This window comes from Chiloscyllium punctatum, chromosome 46 (assembly GCF_047496795.1).
Source record: "Chiloscyllium punctatum isolate Juve2018m chromosome 46, sChiPun1.3, whole genome shotgun sequence".
NCBI classification, from domain to species: Eukaryota; Metazoa; Chordata; class Chondrichthyes; order Orectolobiformes; family Hemiscylliidae; genus Chiloscyllium; species Chiloscyllium punctatum.
In genome coordinates, this window is record NC_092784.1 from 58,591,475 (window position 1) to 58,609,343 (window position 17,869).

Genomic DNA, 17,869 nt, shown 5'->3' on the forward strand with positions numbered 1-17,869 from the left:
AGTGCCTCACTGTCGGAGGGTCAGTGCTGAGAGAGTGCCACACTGTCGGAGGGTCAGTGCTGAGGGAGTGCTGCACTGTCAGAGGGTCAGTGCTGAGGGAGTGCCGCACTGTCAGAGGGTCAGTGCTGAGGGAGTGCCTCACTGTCGGAGGGTCAGTGCTGAGGGAGTGGACACTGTCACAGGGTCAGTGCTGAGGGAGCGCCGCACTGTCGGAGGGTCAGTGCTGAGGGAGCACCGCACTGTCAGAGGGTCAGTGCTGAGGGAGCGCCGCTCTGTCGGAGGGTCAGTGCTGAGGGAGTGCCGCACTGTCGGAGGGTCAGTGCTGAGGGAGTGCCGCACTGTCAGAGGGTCAGTGCTGAGGGAGTGCCACACTGTCAGAGGTTCAGTGCTGACGGAGTGATGCACTGTCAGAGGGTCAGTGCTGAGGGAGTGCCACACTGTCAGAGGGTCAGTACTGAGGGAGTGCCTCACTGTCGGAGGGTCAGTGCTGAGGGAGTGCCGCACTGTCAGAGGGTCAGTGCTGAGGGAGTGCCACACTGTCAGAGGGTCAGTGCTGAGGGAGTGCCGCACTGTCAGAGGGTCAGTGCTGAAGGAGTCGACACTGTCAAAGGGTCAGCACTGAGGGAGTGCCTCACTGTCGGAGGGTCAGTGCTGAGGGACTGCTGCACTGTCAGAGGGACAGTGTTGAGGGAGTGCCACACTGTCAGAGGGTCAGTGCTGAGGGAGTGCTGCACTGTCAGAGGAACAGTGTTGAGGGAGTGCCGCACTGTCAGAGGGTCAGTGCTGAGGGAGTGCCGCACTGTCAGAGGGTCAGTGCTGAGGGAGGGCCGCACTGTCGGAGGGTCAGTGCTGAGGGAGTGCCGCACTGTCGGAGGGTCAGTGCTGAGGGAGTGCCGCACTGTCAGCGGGTCAGTGCTGAGGGAGTGCTGCACTGTCAGAGGGACAGTGTTGAGGGAGTGCCGCACTGTGAGAGGATCAGTGCTGAGGGAGTGCCGCACTGTCAGAGGAAAGTGCTGAGGGAGCGCTGCAATGTCAGAGGGTCAGTGCTGAGGGAGTGCTGCACTGTCAGAGGGTCAGTACTGAGGGAGTGCTGCACTGTCAGAGGGTCAGTACCGGGGAGTGCTGCACTGTCAGAGGGTCAATGCTGAGGGAGTGCCGCACTGTCAGCGGGTCAGTGCAGAGGGAGTGCTGCACTGTCAGAGGGACAGTGTTGAGGGAGTGTCGCACTATCAGATGGTCAGTGCTGAGGGAGTGCTGCACTGTCAGAGGGACAGTGTTGAGGGAGTGCCGCACTATCAGATGGTCACTGCTGAGGGAATGCCGCACTGTCAGAGGAAAGTGCTGAGGGAGCGCTACAATGTCAGAGGGTCAGTGCTGAGGGAGTGCCACACTGTTAGAGGGTCAGTACCAGGGGAGTGCTGCACTGTCAGTGGGTCAGTGTTGAGGGAGTACAGCACTGTCAGAGGGTCAGTGCTGAGGGAGTGCCGCACTGTCAGAGGGTCAGTGCTGAGGGAGTGCCGCACTGTCAGAGGGTCAGTGCTGAGGGAGTGCTGCACTGTCAGAGGGTCAGTACTGAGGGAGTGCTGCACTGTCAGAGGGTCAGTGCTGAGGGAGTGCTGCACTGTCAGAGGGTCAGTGCTGAGGAGGTGCTGCACTGTCGGAGGGTCAGTACAGGGGAGTGCTGCACTGTCAGAGGGTCAGTGCTGAGGGAGTGCTGCACTGTCAGAGGGTCAGTGCTGAGGGAGTGCTGCACTGTTAGAGGGTCAGTACTGAGGAGGTGCTGCACTGTCAGAGGGTCAGTGCTGAGGGAGCGCCGCACTGTCAGAGGGTCAGTGCTGAGGGAGCGCCGCACTGTCAGAGGGTCAGTGCTGAGGGAGTGCTGCACTGTCGGAGGGTCAGTGCTGAGGGAGTGCTGCACTGTCGGAGGGTCAGTGCTGAGGGAGCGCCGCACTGTCAGAGGGTCAGTGCTGAGGGAGCGCCGCACTGTCAGAGGGTCAGTGCTGAGGGAGTGCTGCACTGTCGGAGGGTCAGTGCTGAGGGAGTGCTGCACTGTCAGAGGGTCAGTGCTGAGGGAGTGCTGCACTGTTAGAGGGTCAGTACCAGGGGAGTGCTGCACTGTCGGAGGGTCAGTGCTGAGGGAGTGCTGCACTGTCAGAGGGTCAGTACAGGGGAGTGCTGCACTGTCGGAGGGTCAGTGCTGAGGGACTGCTGCACTGTTAGAGGGTCAGTACCAGGGGAGTGCTGCACTGTCAGAGGGTCAGTAACTGAGGGAGTGCCGCACTGTCAGAGGGTCAGTGCTGAGGGAACAGCGCACTGTCGGAGGGGCAACCGAATAAACAAAGACTTGCACATATAAAATGCGCTCCAAAATTAATGGACATCTCAAAATTCTTTCCAGCCAAATAAGTACTTTTATGATACAGCTATAGGTAGCTGATGAAGAAGCAGTGCTTTGAAAGCTGGTGTTTCCAAATAAACCTGTTCAACTATAACATGGTACTGTGTGGTTTTTAACTTTGCCCACCCCAGTCCAACACTGGCTCCTCCACCTCATGTTGTAAAATAGGAAATGAGGCAGTCCATCTCACAGATTACAATGTGATTACATCAGATAACCTTTGTGTAGTGATGTACATTGTAGAGTATTTATGGAGCAGGACTGTTGTGGGGTTCAGTATTGTGAAAGAACTGAATTCTCAGAACGACAGTACTGGGTCAGGAGTCTGAATGTATCATCCCCAAACTTGGAAATATTACAAGTAGGAATATGTACAGTGAGGAAGATGTAACGTGGCTTCAGGAGGATTTGGATAGAGTTAGTGAATGGGCGAGAGCACGGCAGATGAAATATAACGTGGAAAAATGTGAAGTTATGCACCTCGGAGAAACAGATGTGCAGAGAATTTCTTAAACGGTAAGAAGTTGTAATACTTAGATGTCCAAGGGGAGCTGGTATTCTTATCCTTATGACAAGACATTGAAGACTCACATGTAGGTGCAGCAAGTTATTGGGAAGATTAATGGAGTGTTTGCCTTTATTGCAAGAGGATCTATGTACAGGAGGAGTGAAGTCTTACTTCAATTATATAGGAGCTTGGTTAGAGCACACCGAGAGTGTGGTGTGCAGTTTTGGTCTCCTTATCTCAGGAGAGATATTATTGCCATAGAGGGAGTGTAACAAAGGTTCACCAGACTTGTTCCTGGGCCAGGTGGAACTGACCTATAAAGAGAGATTAGGTAAACTGGGCTGGTACTCTCTACAGTTTCAAAGAATGAGAGGTGATCACATCGAAACTTACAAAATACTTGAAGTGGTAGATCAAAACAGAAAAGGTATCTCTGGTTCAGAAACAGGGGACATATATTGACAATAATGGGGATGTCTCTTAGGTCTGAGATGAGGTGAAATTATTTTACTCAGAGGATTGTGATCCTTTGGAACTCTCTGCCACAGAGGGTTGTGGAAACTCAGCCTTTGAGCATGTTTAAGGTCCAGATTGAGAGATGTCGGATTCCCAGTGGAATACAGGGTTATAGAGATGGAGTCAGCGAAAAGCATTGAAGAGTTGAATCAGCCAGGATTGGATTGACTAGCTGGCCATGCCAGTGTGCTGAATACTGTCGAGGACACAAGGGAGAATGTCCTTTGAAATATTACCATGGGATCTTGCACATCCACCTGATGGAGGAGCTGGCTTATCAGTTACCCCAGTGTGCTGGGGTACCTTTAGACTCAGTGACCTGTTCACCACTAGCATAAGGAAAGGTGGAGGCCATTCGGTCTCTCAATCCTGTCGTACAATTCACATCGATAATGTGAATCTGAACTCTGTGTCTCCCAGGTCACAGGGTTGTTCCAGGTTAATGCAGTGGGTGTGTTGATGCACTGATAAATCCAACAGGGTATAAACTGTCAAACAGACCCCTCTGACCCTGTCTCTGGTGACTGACCAAAATGGGCACCGTTCATGCCGGAATAGGCATCATACATAGCGAGGGGCTACGTCAGGGGGGTGTGTGAAGGGGTGAAGTCGGGGTATTGGGGGACACACTCCCAGAATAGCCAGCCAGGCCTAAACCCTTTGATCACAGTCTGCCCCAGGATGTGCCAATAAGACATCGGACTGGTCAACCCTCCCCACCAAACCTGCCTGGAAGAAAGTCACCCTCAATCCAGGGAAACCGCGGGGAGAATCTGGCAATTCAGGAGAGCTGCCATGCCAACGGGAATGTTCAAGCTGACTGGGGCCGTAAGACGGGAATTGGTCAAAGCCATTGCGTGGCCGTCGGATTGGGGAGAGATCACCCGAGGGACTCACTGACGGCTGGTGGGCAAAGAAACCTGCCACCCTCACCCAGTGTGAGTTCCATGTGACTCCAGTCCCATTCCAAGGTACCTGACTGTTGATCGACCGTCTGTGATGGTGTTGTTATGTCAAACAAACCATCAGGAGGGGCACGGTGGCACAGTGGTTAGCACTGCTGCCTCACAGCGCCTGGGTCCCTGGTTCGATCCCAGCCTTGGGCGACTGTCTGTGTGGAGTTTGCACATTCTCCCTGTGTCTGTGTGGGTTTCCTCTGGGTGCTCTGGTTTCCCCCTATAGTCCAAAGATGTGCGGGTTAGGGTGGATTGGCCATGCTAAGTTGCACATGGTGTTCAGGGATGTGTAGGTTAGGTGCATTAGTCAGGGGTAAATGTAGGGGAATGGGTCTGGGTGAGTTATGTTTCAGAGGGTCGGTGTGGACCTGTTGGGCCGAAGGGCCTGTTTCCACACTGTAGGGATTCCATGTCACTGCAGCGGGAGCTGGTTCAAGGTTACAGCCTTGCTCATGACATCAACATCCTTTGAAGCTACTGAACAGAAAAGGGACAGCAGAACAGAATGCAGTGAACAAACCGCTATTGCACTCACAGACTTCGTTATGCACCCTGCACTGACTCCATGGGGTCGTATGACCAGAAACAAGAAAATGGCACAACGCGTACAGCACAGGAACAGACCCAACTATCCCACCAGTTCTGACGAAGGGTCATCAGATCCAAAACTCTGATTTCTCTCCACAGATGCACCAGGCTGAGCTTTTCCAGCAATTTCTGTTTATGTATCCCATCTATACAAGCGTCGTTCCCCCCCCCCCCCCCCCCCCTATCAGCATCTATTCCTGCCTGTCATGCTGTTTTGATTTAATTCATTCACAGGCAGTGGCCATCATTGACTGGAGCAGCATTTATTGCCCAGAGTGGCATGGGTCAGAGTGGGCAGGCAGGTGGCAGATTGAGTTCAATTCTGAGAAGTGTGAGGTAGTGCATTTACGAAGGTCAGACAGTAAAGGGGGAATACTCTATCAATGGGAATATACTGAGAGGGGGGAGATAAAGTGAGATAACAGCACAGATAGATAAGGTTGTAGAGAAGGCATATGGAATTCTCCTTCATCAGCAGAGTTACAGTATAAAATACAAAAGTAAGGATATAATGATGAAACTGTATAAGACACTGGTGAGACCACAACCGGACTGTGGGTAGTTCTGGACATCACATTACAGATATGATGTAATTGCTCTGGAGCGATTGCAGAGAAGCTTTAAAGAATGTTACCAGGGCTAGAGAATTGTAGCTATGAGGAAAAAATAGAGAAGTTGTGGTTGTTTTCCTTGGAACAGGGAAGGCTGAGGGGTGACATGATCGATGTATACAAATTGTGAGAGGTAGAGATAGAGTAGACAGGAGGAACCTGTTTCCCGTGGCAGAGAGTTCAAAAACCAGTGTTCATAGATTCAAGCTAAGTGGCAGAAGGATTAAAGGGGGTGTTAGGAAAAACCTTTTTATACAGAGGGTGGTGCATGTCTGAAATTCCCTGCCTGAGTTGGCAGTGGAGCCCTAAACTCTTTTTAAAGTGTTCCTGGATCTGCACCATAAGTGTTGTGAGCTGCAGGACGATGGGCTGGGTAGATGTTGCTTCATAAACTGGGATTCTGGATCTGAGGCTGGGCACACAAGCTGGAATTTTCAGATTGTGAGCCCCAAGAAAGGAGCTTTGGAGCTCAGACCGAGATGGAATAACAATGTTCCTGCTCTAACAGAGTCCCTCCCTCCACCAACTGTCCCTCAAAGGACCCCCATAGGACTCCCTCTCCCCCCTCAACCCCTCACAGGACTCCCTCTCCCCCCTACTCCCCCCCCCACAGGACTCCCTCTCCCCTTCCGCCCCCCCCTCACAGGACTCCCTCTCTCCCCTCACCACTCACAGGACCCCCTCTCCCCTTCCCCTCCCCCTCACAGGACTCTCTCTCCCCCCATCACCCCTCACAGGACTCCCTCTCCCCTTCCCCCCCCCTCACAGGACTCCCTCTCCCCTTCCCCCCCCCTCACAGGACTCCCTCTCCCCTTCCCCCCCCCCCTCACAGGACTCCTTCTCCCCCCTCTCTCCCTTACAGGACTCCCTCTCCCCTTCCCCCCCCCTCACAGGACTCCCTCTCCCCTTCCCCCCCCCTCACAGGACTCCTTCTCCCCCCTCTCTCCCTTACAGGACTCCCTCTCCCCTTCCCTCCCCCCTCACAGGACTCCCTCTCCCCTTCCCCCCCTCACAGGATTCCCTCTTGCCCTCCCCTCTGATAAGACTCGCTCTCCACCCTCCCAGACACTCCCTTTGCCCCCCTCTCACCCATCATCCACTGGAGCACCTCTACCTCCCCCAACTCCAATTCCAACTCCAAACCTGACAGCCTATCCCCTCCACTCAGAGGCTCCCACCCCACAATCCCTCACAGATCTCTGTCCACCTCCCCTCCAAAAATCCCAACTCCAACACCAATCCCAATCGCCCAGCTTCCTCTCAGAGTAACTGGAGGAAGGCAAATTTTAATGGTTTGAGATAAGAACTTTCAAAAGTTGCTTTGAGTGGACTGTTCGCAAATAAACAGATGTTAGATAAGTGAGAGGCTATCAAATGTGCAATACAAAGAGTCCAGAGGAGTTAAGTTGCTGTCAGAGTGAAAGGTAAAACTGGTCAGATTAGGGAGCAAAGGATAATAAAGATATTCAGATTCTAGTCAAGAAAAAGAAAAAATTATAGATACAGACAATTAGGATCAAATGAATCTTGAACAATATAAAGAGTGTAGAAGGAGATCAGGAAGGCAAAGAGAGGATATGGGTTAGGTTTGGCAACTAAGGTTAAGGATAATTGAGAGAGATTCTACAAGTACATCAAGAGCAAGAGAGCAACCAGAGGGAGAGTAGGGTCCCTGAAAGATCAAAGAGGTTGTCTTTGTATTGAACCTCAGGGGATGGGAGAGATAGTAAATGAATACTTTGCGTTAGTTTTTGCTGTTGGGAAAGAAATAGAGGCGAGGGAACTGAGGGAGATAAATATTAATGTTTTGGGAACAGTTCACAATACAGAAGAGGAAGCGGTGGAGGTCTTAGAATACATAAAGGTGGATACATCTCTGGGACCTGATCTAGTGTACCCCAGGGTTTTGAGGGAGGTTAGGGAGGAAGTCGTGGGGCCCCTTGCAGACATATTTGCATCATCTATAACCACGGGTGAGTGCCAAATGACTGGAGGGTGGTTAATGATGTGCCATGGTTTAAGAAGGGATGTCAGGAGAAGGCCTGGGAACTATGGACCTCTGAGTCTGACTTTGGTGGTGGGTAACTTGTTGGAGGTGACGCTGGTAGGATACAAGTGCATTTGAGAAACAAAGAACAATTAGGGATAGTCAGCATGGTTTTGTGTGAGGAAAAACATGTCTCACTAACTTGACTGAGTTTTTTTTTGAGGAAGTAAAAATTGATGTAGGCAGAGCTGTACACATTGTTTACTGGGTCCTTGACAAGGTCCCACATGGTAAAGGTAGATGACATGGGATTCAGGGGGAGCTTGCCAATTGGATAGAAAATTGGCTTGACGACAGGAGACAGAGGGTGGAGGTGGAAGGTCGCTTTTCAGACTGGAGGCCTGTGACCAGCGGTGTTCCTCAGGGGTCGGTGCTGGGTCCACTTTTGATTGTCATTTATATAAATGATTTGGATGAGAATATAGGAGGCGTGGTTAGTAAGTTTGCCAATGACATCAGGATTGACGGTAAAGAAGATTACAAAGAGAGCACGATCAATTAGGTCAATGGCCTAAGGAGTGGCAGATGGAGTTCAATTTTGTGCGGTATTACGTTTTGACAAATCAAACAAAGACAAGAGTTGCACAATAAAATTATAGTCTTGGGCAGTGTTGTAGAACAGAGAGATCCAAGGCTTCAGGTACGTAATTCTTTGAAGTTTGCATGACATACAGACAGCATGGCATTTAGCATGCTTGTCTTCATTGCTCTGACCTTTGAGTACAGGAGTTGGGATGTCATGTTGAGGCTGTGCAGGATGTGGGTGAGGCCTCTTCAGGAATACTGTGTCCGGTTCTGGGACGCCCTGGGATAGGAAGGATGTTAATAAGCTGGAGAGGGTTCAGAAGATATTGACCAGGACGTTCCTGGGAATGGAGGTTTTGAGTTATTAGGAGAGGCTGGAGGCTGGGACTTTTTTCACTCGAGCTGAGGGTCACCTTATAACGGGTTATAAAATCATTTATTAAAGGTTTAGATAAGGTGATAAGGTGGCTTTTCCCTCGGATGGGGGATTTCAAGACTAGGGGGCAGATTTTTAAGGTGAGAGGAGAGAGATTTAAAAAAGATATGAGGGGCAGTTTTTTTGCACAGGAAGTGGTTCATGTGTGGAATGAACTTCCAGAGAAAGTGATGGATGCAGGTAGAGTAGTTTAAAAGACATTTGGATAAGTACATGAATAGGAAAGGTTTGGAGGGATATGGGCCAGGAGCAGGCAGGTGGGACTCGTTTAGTTTGGGATTATGTTCGAGGTGGACTGGTTGGACCGAAGGGTCAGTTTCTGTGCTACATGACTCGATGAGACCTCTCTCCTCACAGGTGTCTCTCTCTCTACCTCTCTGCTCCCTCTCGCTAGGGGATCACAACAAATTGAGTCTCAAAATGGGGGTAACAGTGAGAAAGTGTTTGGGAGGCCCTGTCCTAGGCTCTAGCTTCCTGCCCCCACCTCTTCGATCAAGCTGGTGTGGTTGAAAGCATCTGACAACACTCCCATGATGTACCTGGGGACTCCGATAACAATGGAGGTGCTGGTGAAAGCAAGCTCTGGGAAAGTCAGACATTTGACTAAGTGCCCCGTTGTAGGGCGGACTCATGCCTTTAAGAACCAATCACAAAGACCGGCCTTATACAGGAAGTCCGACTGGGACAGGTGGGAATGCAGCTTCCTCCTGACTGTCCCCGTTAACTGGGCTGTCTGTCTCTGAGGCAGGCAAGAACCTGCATTCAAGTTCAAACTCAGAATCCCATTTTTCTGTAACGTGGCCCTGAATATCAGCGTCAAGTGGAAATATTAACGTGACTGGAAAGAGTCAAAAACAAGATGAGAAGTAGGTTGCACCTTGTCATGGAACCACGCATACATAATGAGGGGTATAGGTAGAGTCAATGGTAATTGTCTTTTCCCTAAGATGGGGAGTTTCAAGACTGGGGGGGCACATTTTGAAGGTGAGAGGAGACACATTTAAAAAAGACATGTGGGGAAAGTTGTTTATACAGAGGGTTGTTCACATGTGGAATGAACTTAGATTAGATTACTTACAGTGTGGAAACAGGCCCTTCGGCCCAACAAGTCCACACCGCCCCGCTGAAGCGCAACCCACCCATACCCTTACATCTACCCCTTACCTACACTACAGGCAATTTAGCATGGCCAATTCACCTAACCTGCACATCTTTGGACTGTGGGAGGAAACCGGAGTACCCGGAGGAAACCCACGCAGACACGGGGGAGAATGTGCAAACTCCACACAGTCAGTCGCCTGAGGCGGGAATTGAACCCAGGTCTCTGGCGCTGTGAGGCAGCAGTGCTAACCACTGTGCCACCGTGCCACCCACTTCCTGAGGAAGTGGTGCGCATGGATACAGTTACAATGTTTAAAAGACATTTAGATAAATACATGAATAGGAAAGGTTTGGAGGGATATGGGTCAGGAGCAGGCAGGTGGGAACTAGTTTAGGTTAGGATTATGGTTGGCATGAACTGGTTGGACCGAAGGGTCTGTTTCCGAGCTGTACAACTCAATGAGTTCTCTGCCTGTTACATTAGGAACAATTCACATCATACGGAACGATGTTGTGAAACTTGAAAGGGTTCAGAAAAGATTTACAAGGATGTTACCAGGGTTGGAGGGTTTGAGCTATAGGGAGAGGCTGAACAGGCTGGGGCTGTTTTCCCTGGAGCGTCGGAGGCTGAGGGGTGACCTTATAGAGGTTTACAAAATTACGAGGGGCATGGATAGAGTAAATAGGCAAAGTCTTTTCCCTGGGGTCGGGGAGTCCAGAACTAGAGAGCATAGATTTAGGGTGAGAGGGGAAAGATATAAAAGAGACCTAAGGGGCAAACTTTTTCATACAGAGAGTGGTATGTGTATGGAATGAGCTGCCAGAGGAAGTGGTGGAGGTTGGTACAATTGCAACATTTAAAAGGTATTTGGTTGGGTATTTGAATAGGAAGGGTTTAGAGGGATATGTGCCGGGTGCTGGCAGGTGGGACTAGATTGGGTTGGGATATCTGGTCGGCATGGACAGGTTGGACCGAAGGATCTGTTTTCATGCTGTACATCTCTATGACTCTATATGACTCTATGACCAATGGACACTGTAGAAAAACACTGCGCCACCCACTTTCTGGATGGCACGTTCACTCTGATGGGTCCAGACCAGTGAGGCCAGGAAGGCAGAGTACTGCCCCTGAGCACAGTTTAACAAAGCTTCGTTTTCCCAACTCTCCCAGCACTGATTGCTGATGTGTTGATCTGTGTGTTGACAGTTGGTGTCACACACACACTGTGAAACTAGACAGCTCTCGTCTCACCACAAACCCGGATGCAGCGATAGAAATACGTTCAGAAGGCAACGATCACGCTCAAACACATAAAAATCTTAGAGGTTTGACAAGATGGATGTCAAGAGGCCTCTTGACACCCACCCCACCCTTTACTGGAGAGTCGACATGCCAAGGGTCAGTAACTCAGGGTAGGGGGAAGTCATTGAAGGCTGAGACCAGGAGAACTTCCTTCACTCAGAGAGTTATGTTGTATTCAAACTCAGTCAAGTTCGAGATAGACACCAATAGATTTTGGGATGTTGACGGGATGGGGTCCATGGGTCCAGCAACACACTTTTGGATGAGTTGGAATAGATTAGATTACTTACAGTGTGGAAACAGGCCCTTCAGCCCAACAAGTCCACACCGACCCGCCGAAGCGCAACCCACCCATACCCCTACATTTACCCCTTACCTAACACTACGGGCAATTTAGCATGGACAATTCACCTGACCTGCACATCTTTGGACTGTGGGAGGAAACCGGAGCACCCAGAGGAAACCCACGCAGACACGGGGAGAATGTGCAAACTCCACACAGTCAGTCGCCGGGAATTGAACCCGGGTCTCTAGCGCTGTGAGGCAGCAGTGCTAACCACTGTGCAACCGTGCCTCCCATACTGTGTGCACTTCAGGTTGCCTCACTATAGGAAGGATGTGGTTGCCCTGGAGCAGATATAGAGGAGCTTCACCAGGGTGTTTATAAAATGGAGGTTTATAAAATCATGAGGGGCATAGATAGAGTACATAGACAAGGTCATTTCCCTGGGGTGGGGGAGTCCAGATTTAGAAGGCATAGGTTTAGGGTGAGAGGGGAAAGATATAAAAGGAGCCTAAGGGGCAAATTATTCATGCAGAGGGTGGTGCTTGTGTGGAATGAGCTGCCAGAGGAAGTGGTGTAGGCTGGTACAATGACAATATTTAAAAGGCACCTGGATGGGTATATGAATAGGAAGGGGTTGGAGGGATATGCGCCGTCCTTCAGATGAAGGGTCCGACTGCGACCCTATCATTGGTGAATATAAAAGATGCCGATGCACCTCTCGAAATTGTGATGGGATGCGCTGCCTGGTGCCCCCATCTCAACCAACATGGCGGCCACAAATGATTGGGTCATTACCACATTTGTTGTGTGTGGGATCTTGCTATATGCAAATGGACTGACTTGCTTCTTGCAAAAGTGACTATTCCCCAAAAGTACTTCCTTGACTGCAAAGCACTCTGGGATCTCCTAAAGTCATGGAAGGCGCTGCAGAAATGCAAATGTTCTCTTTAAGTGTAAGGAGGAGAAAGGCGGGGTTTTAATTATTAACGGGTTGAAGGGTGATGGAGAGCAGGTAGGAACGTGACGTTGAGGCTGTGATGGGATCAGCCATGATGGTATTGAATGACAAAGCAGGCTCAAGGGGCTGAATGGCCTCTTCCTGCCCATAATTCGAATGTTCCCTTTCTTTGAACAGACCTGGGAATGAATACATTCAGATCAATGGAATCAATGACACAGTGAATGGAAAGGACACTTGGGGAAATGAGTGCAAGGACATTCTAACAGTGGTTAGAGGTGAATATAGGGAATGGATGTAGAGGTCAGGACCCATCAGAGTGAACATACCACGAGGAGATGGATTGCACAGTGTTTTCCAACAGTGGCCATTGGTGCAGATGTTACAATGCAAAGTGTTCCTGATGTAACAAGCAGATTAATCATCCCACCATAGAGTCATACAGCCACAGAAACAGACCCTTCGGTTCAACCAGTCCATGCTGACCATAATCTAACACGAAACTAGTCCCACCTGCCTGCTCCTGGCCCATAACCCTCCAAATCTTTCCAATTCACGTATTTATCTAAATTCTTTTAAACATTGTAATTGTACCCATGTCCACCACTTCCTCAGGAATTTCACTCCACAGATGAATCAGTTTGTGTGTAAACAATTTTCCCCTCATGTCTTTTTTAAATCTCTCTCCTCTCACCTTCAAAATGTGCCCCCAAGTCTTGAAATTCCCCATCTTAGGGAAAAGACAACTACAATTAACTCTATCTATGCTCCTCGTTATTTTATGAACTTCTACCAGGTCGCCTCTCAACCTCCTACGCTTCAGTGAAAAAAAGTCACAGCCTTTCTTTATAACTCAAACCCTCCATACCCGGCAACATCCTGGTAAATCTCTTCTGAACCCTCTCCAGTTTAACGATAACGTGTATCTGGATGACCAGAACTGCCCACAGTAATCCAGAAGAGGCCTCACCCAGGTCCTGTACAACCTCAATATGATGTCCCAATTCCTGTACTCAAAGGGCTGAGCAATGAAGGCGTGTGTGTTAAACACCTTCTTAACCGCCCTGTCTACATGTGACACAAAACTTCAAAGAATTATTTACCTGAATCCTTAGGACCCTCTCTTCTACAGTACTACGCAAGGCCTTACCAGTAATTGTATAAGTCCTGCCATGGTTTGTTGTAACAAAATGCAACAAGTTGCTGAGTTTAATAAAACAAGATCCATTCTGCGGTTGGGGTAACACAGACTGAACCCAAGAAAGGCAAAAGTGAGGACTGCAGATGCTGGAGATCAGAGTCAAAGAGTGTGTTGCTGGAAAAGCACAGCATCTGAGGAGCAGGAGAATCGACGTTTCGGGCATAAGCTCTTCATCAGGAACCGAGGAATCCAACTTTCAATCATCGAACCCCTTGTCACAGAAAGCTATGGGGAGGAGTCCTTGTTTATATTTAAGATGTGGAGGCACCGGTGTTGGACTGGGGTGGACAAGGTCAGAAGTCACAAGACACCACGTTATAGTCCAATGGGTTTACTTGGAAGCACTAGCTATCGGAGTGCTGCTCCTTCATCAGGTGAGGTCACTTGACAAAGGAGCGATGTTCTGAAAGGTTGTGATTTCAACTAAACCTGTTGGACTCTAACCTGATGTCATGTGACTTCAGACGCTGTAAATTTAAGGCTGAGATAGAGGGATTCTTGATCAGTCGGGGAATCAAGGGTTATTCGGAAAGGGGACACAAGGAATATCAGAGCAGTCAAGATCCTATTGAATAGCGGAGCTGGCTTAAGGGGCTGAATGGTGTATTCATCTTCCTATTTCTTGTGGCCTTATAGAAAAGTCTTGCCCCAGAGAGTTTCTGAAGAATTGCTTCATTTAAAAACATTTTTAAAACATTAATGTCACTTCCCCCCCAACCCCCATTACAACATGGCGAACTTTTATATTCTCATTCTCATCCTGTTCCAATAATCCCACTCACACCCCATCACTGCTGTCTCCTGCTGAAGTTGTATCTGACATGCCCTCAGTGGCTGTGAGCTCTGTTTCCATTCTTAACCTAACTCATTGACAGTGTGAGTAGATTCAGTGATAACAACAGCACACACTGCTCCTGTCTGCCAGCGCAGCAGTGTCTTCAGCTGGGTTTCTGCTGAATTAGTGGATCTCTGATGGCCTGACAGTTAAAGGCATCACCTCAATCTTTCACCATCAAGAAACATCTTGCTAACCCCCCCCCACCCCCGCTCAAGGACAGCGAGGGCATGAGTTGGCCATCAGCCATTCAAACCTGCACTGCTGTTCACTTAGCCCTCAACACCATCGCCTTGCCTTTCCTCCTTATCCCTACTTCCCGATCAGAACAAAACAATCGGTCTTAGTCTTGAATGCTTCACCCAAAACTTCACAGCTTGTTGGATGAAGAGGCCAAAGGTCAGGGATCTTAGAACTGGGAGGACACTCGAAGAGGGCTGGTCTGATAGAATTCCCCTCTCACCTCCAGCCTTACAGTTCCACCCCTCTCCCTGTTGTAATCTGTCTTGTCTCCTTATTTCCTTCCTGCAGCTGTACAAGGTGCTGGGTGAGGCCACACCTGGAGTACTGTGTGCGGTTTTGGTCTCCTTACTTGGGAAAGGATGAACTGGCATCAGAGGGGGTGCAGAGGAGGTTCACCAGGTTGGTTCCAGAGTTGAGGGGGTTGGCTTATGAGGAGAGACTGAGTAGACTGGGCCTATACTCATTGGAATTCAGAGGAATGTGGGGGGTATCTTACAGAAACATTTAAAATTAGGAAGGGAATAGACAGGAAAGAAGCAGGGAGGTTGTTTCCATTGGGCAGTGGAACTAGAACTAGGGAGACATAGCCTCAAAATAAGGGGGGAGCAGGTTTAGGACTGAGCTGAGGAGGAACGTCTTCACCCAGAGGGTTGGGAACCTGTGGAATTCCCTGCCCAGTGAAGCAGTTGAGACTACCTCGTTGAATGCTTTTAAGGCAAAGATAGATTTTTTGAATAATAAAGGAATTAAGGGTTATAGTGAGCGGGTGGGTAAGTGGAGCTGAGTCCATCAAAAGATCAGCCATGATCTTACTAAATGGTGGAGCGGGCTCGAAGGGCCAGACGGCCTACTCCTGCTCCTAGCTCTTATGTTTTTTTGCACCAAATGCTTATCTCTTTAATACTTAACTCTTCAGTAGTTGTGCCTTGGTCTTACTCAGCTACAAACGAACTGTCTTACACCATCTCCCATTCCTTCTGTTATTGGTTTTTCCTGACCAGATGTGGGTATTGCTGGATGGGTCAGCATTTGTTACCTGCTCCCAATTGTCCTTGACTAAGTAGTGGTGAGCTGTCTTTTTGAACGGCTGCTGTTCATGGGGTGTGCAGAGACACCCGCGGTTCTGTCAGGGATGGAATTCCAGGATTCCCAGTGGCAGTGAAGGAACGTCGATGTATTTCCCAACATGGGACGGTGAGCGGGGGGTTCGGAGGGGAACTTGCAGGGGGTGGTGTTCCCATGGACCTGCTGCCCTTGTCTTTCTACGTGGCAGGGGTCACATTTGTTGGAGGAGTCTTGGCGAATTACTGTAGTGCCTTTTTGTACGTGGTACATACTGCTGCCACTGTACACCAACAATGGAGGGACTGACTGTTCAACAGGTGCCTTGCAAGCTCTATCCTGGATGGTGTTGAGCTTCTTGACTGTTATTGAGAGCTGCACGCATCCAGGAAAGTGCAGGAGTCTCCCATCACGGTCCTGGATTTGAACCTTGCCCACAGATTTCCAGTCACCCACTGCAAGATTCTTTGTCTAACAGCTTCATTGTCGAAACGAGGCTTTGGCGCAGTTACTGAATCTCTCTTCAGAGCCTTCAACCCTGCAGCTTCTCACTTCCTGTGGTCTCCCTTTCTTTCAAAATGTGCAGAATATTAAAACTGAGCTAAATGCCAGCTAACCACCAGCCTTCAACTTACCTGCCTGTGTTTTTTTTTTCGTTTTAACCACGCGGTTCCCCTCAGTACTGAGTGAGTGCTGAAATCCTATCTTTCACACCAGCCGACACAGACCGTAAACGCTGCCCCACTACTTTAAGGAACTTCATCCTCCGAGGGCAAAGATAAAACTGCCTGACTTTCCTCATCGTCCCAAAGTCGCTGTTTGCTGTGCACAGCCCCGACGGCTCCTCCAAAGTGCAGAAGACTTTGGGTATCGCATGAAAGGCACTACAGAAATGAACGTTTCTCCCTGTTTAACCCTTAACTGAGATGCACAAGGACAGGACGGCACTCTCCCCCCGGTGCTGTCCCAGCCTCAGTAACCTGCAGTTCCTGTCGCCCACCTCCCACCCTGGGTCTGGCTGTTTTTCAGGAATTGTAAATGCAGAATTGGCTCTGTGCTTTTCTGTTGTGCTCAGCTATTCCCAAACTCTGGAAACTCACCGATGGGGTGAGGGAAAGCACGCTCTCCCCCACCGAGGGCATTTGACTGCCACCCCATTCCCCCACCCCCCCCCCATCCCCTGCTCATGCTCGCTTACAACACCTTGATAGTGGGCCTCATGTGTTGCAGCGGTAGCATCCCTACTCTGAGCCAGGAGGCCCCCTGGGTTCAGGTCCCACCTTGCTCCAGATAACATCTCTGAACCAGTGGGTGAGAAGATCCCTGCCACACCCTGAAGGCCTGAAGAAATGACCCAGGGGAAGCAGCACAGCCCTCCCCACTCCCTCCCCTGCCCATCTTGACAGTGCAGCCACCTACCTTGCTGGGTATACTCTGGGGCCGACTCCTGAAAGGACCGTTTCCGGGACAACCGGCTGGAAAATGAGTTCAGGAACCTGCGGAACCTCTCAGCTGAGTCTGACTTCACCTTCCTCAGAGCGGCAGGAGCTTTGCTGGATTGGGAAGGCACTGATTCAGCTCGCTGGTAGCTTGCTCTCCTCGAGAGTGGGTCCCTCCCGGGCTGCGCTGACCGCCCTTCGCCGTGGGCCGGACCCCCATCCAGCTCGGAGTTCTCCCCCTCAGCCGTCCTGGCCTCCTCCACCTCCTCCTCCCCCCTGACCCCCTCCCTGGGAGCTGCCTGCTCCTCTCCATCCTCGACCCTCCTGGCGACCAGCTTGCATCCCGTGAACCACTTGTAGGACCCCAGTGGGTTGTCCCCAGCCTGCCCGTCCGGAGGGTCCACCACTACACAGGCCGAGCTCCGCTCCACATTCATCGCTAAGCAACCAGGCGAGGAAAGCAACTCCCCGTTGATCGTATCTGCTCAATGAGAGAGAGAGAGAGAGAGAGAGAGAGAGAGAGCGCGAGCGAGCGAGAGAGAGATCACAAACGTCACGTGTCGCTGAGGGTCCCGGCTCAGAAAGAGAGACGTGCTCTGTTCTGCGTGTGTGTGTGTGGGTGTTCTTTTATATTTTAAAAAGGTGTTGTCACATTACATCTGTTGAAAAAGGAAGTAGAGGAGGGTACAAGCTCAGGGAGAGCTCCAATCAAACCCTGAGACTCAAAAGGAGACTGTAAACCACAACCTCAGATGGACAGAGATTAAATGGATTGTTTTCTTTCAAAACCGTGAGACATCCTTCCCTCCACTCAAAACCGACTCACAGCAAGATTTATACAACATTACTATCCTAA

At 50.1% G+C, this 17,869-nt stretch overlaps 1 protein-coding gene across 1 annotated transcript in view; it reads right to left on the minus strand.

Moving 5' to 3' along the window:
• LOC140468149 (ras GTPase-activating protein nGAP-like) overlaps window positions 1-17,500 on the minus strand; it is a 94,012-nt gene extending 76,512 nt beyond the window's left edge. Inside the window, exon 1 of the mRNA XM_072564354.1 lies at window positions 16,994-17,500. Within this exon, the coding sequence (XP_072420455.1) occupies window positions 16,994-17,450 (457 nt within the window). The 5' untranslated portion in view covers window positions 17,451-17,500. The remainder of the gene's footprint in view (window positions 1-16,993) is intronic.
• Between the last annotated feature and the right edge of the window lie 369 nt (window positions 17,501-17,869).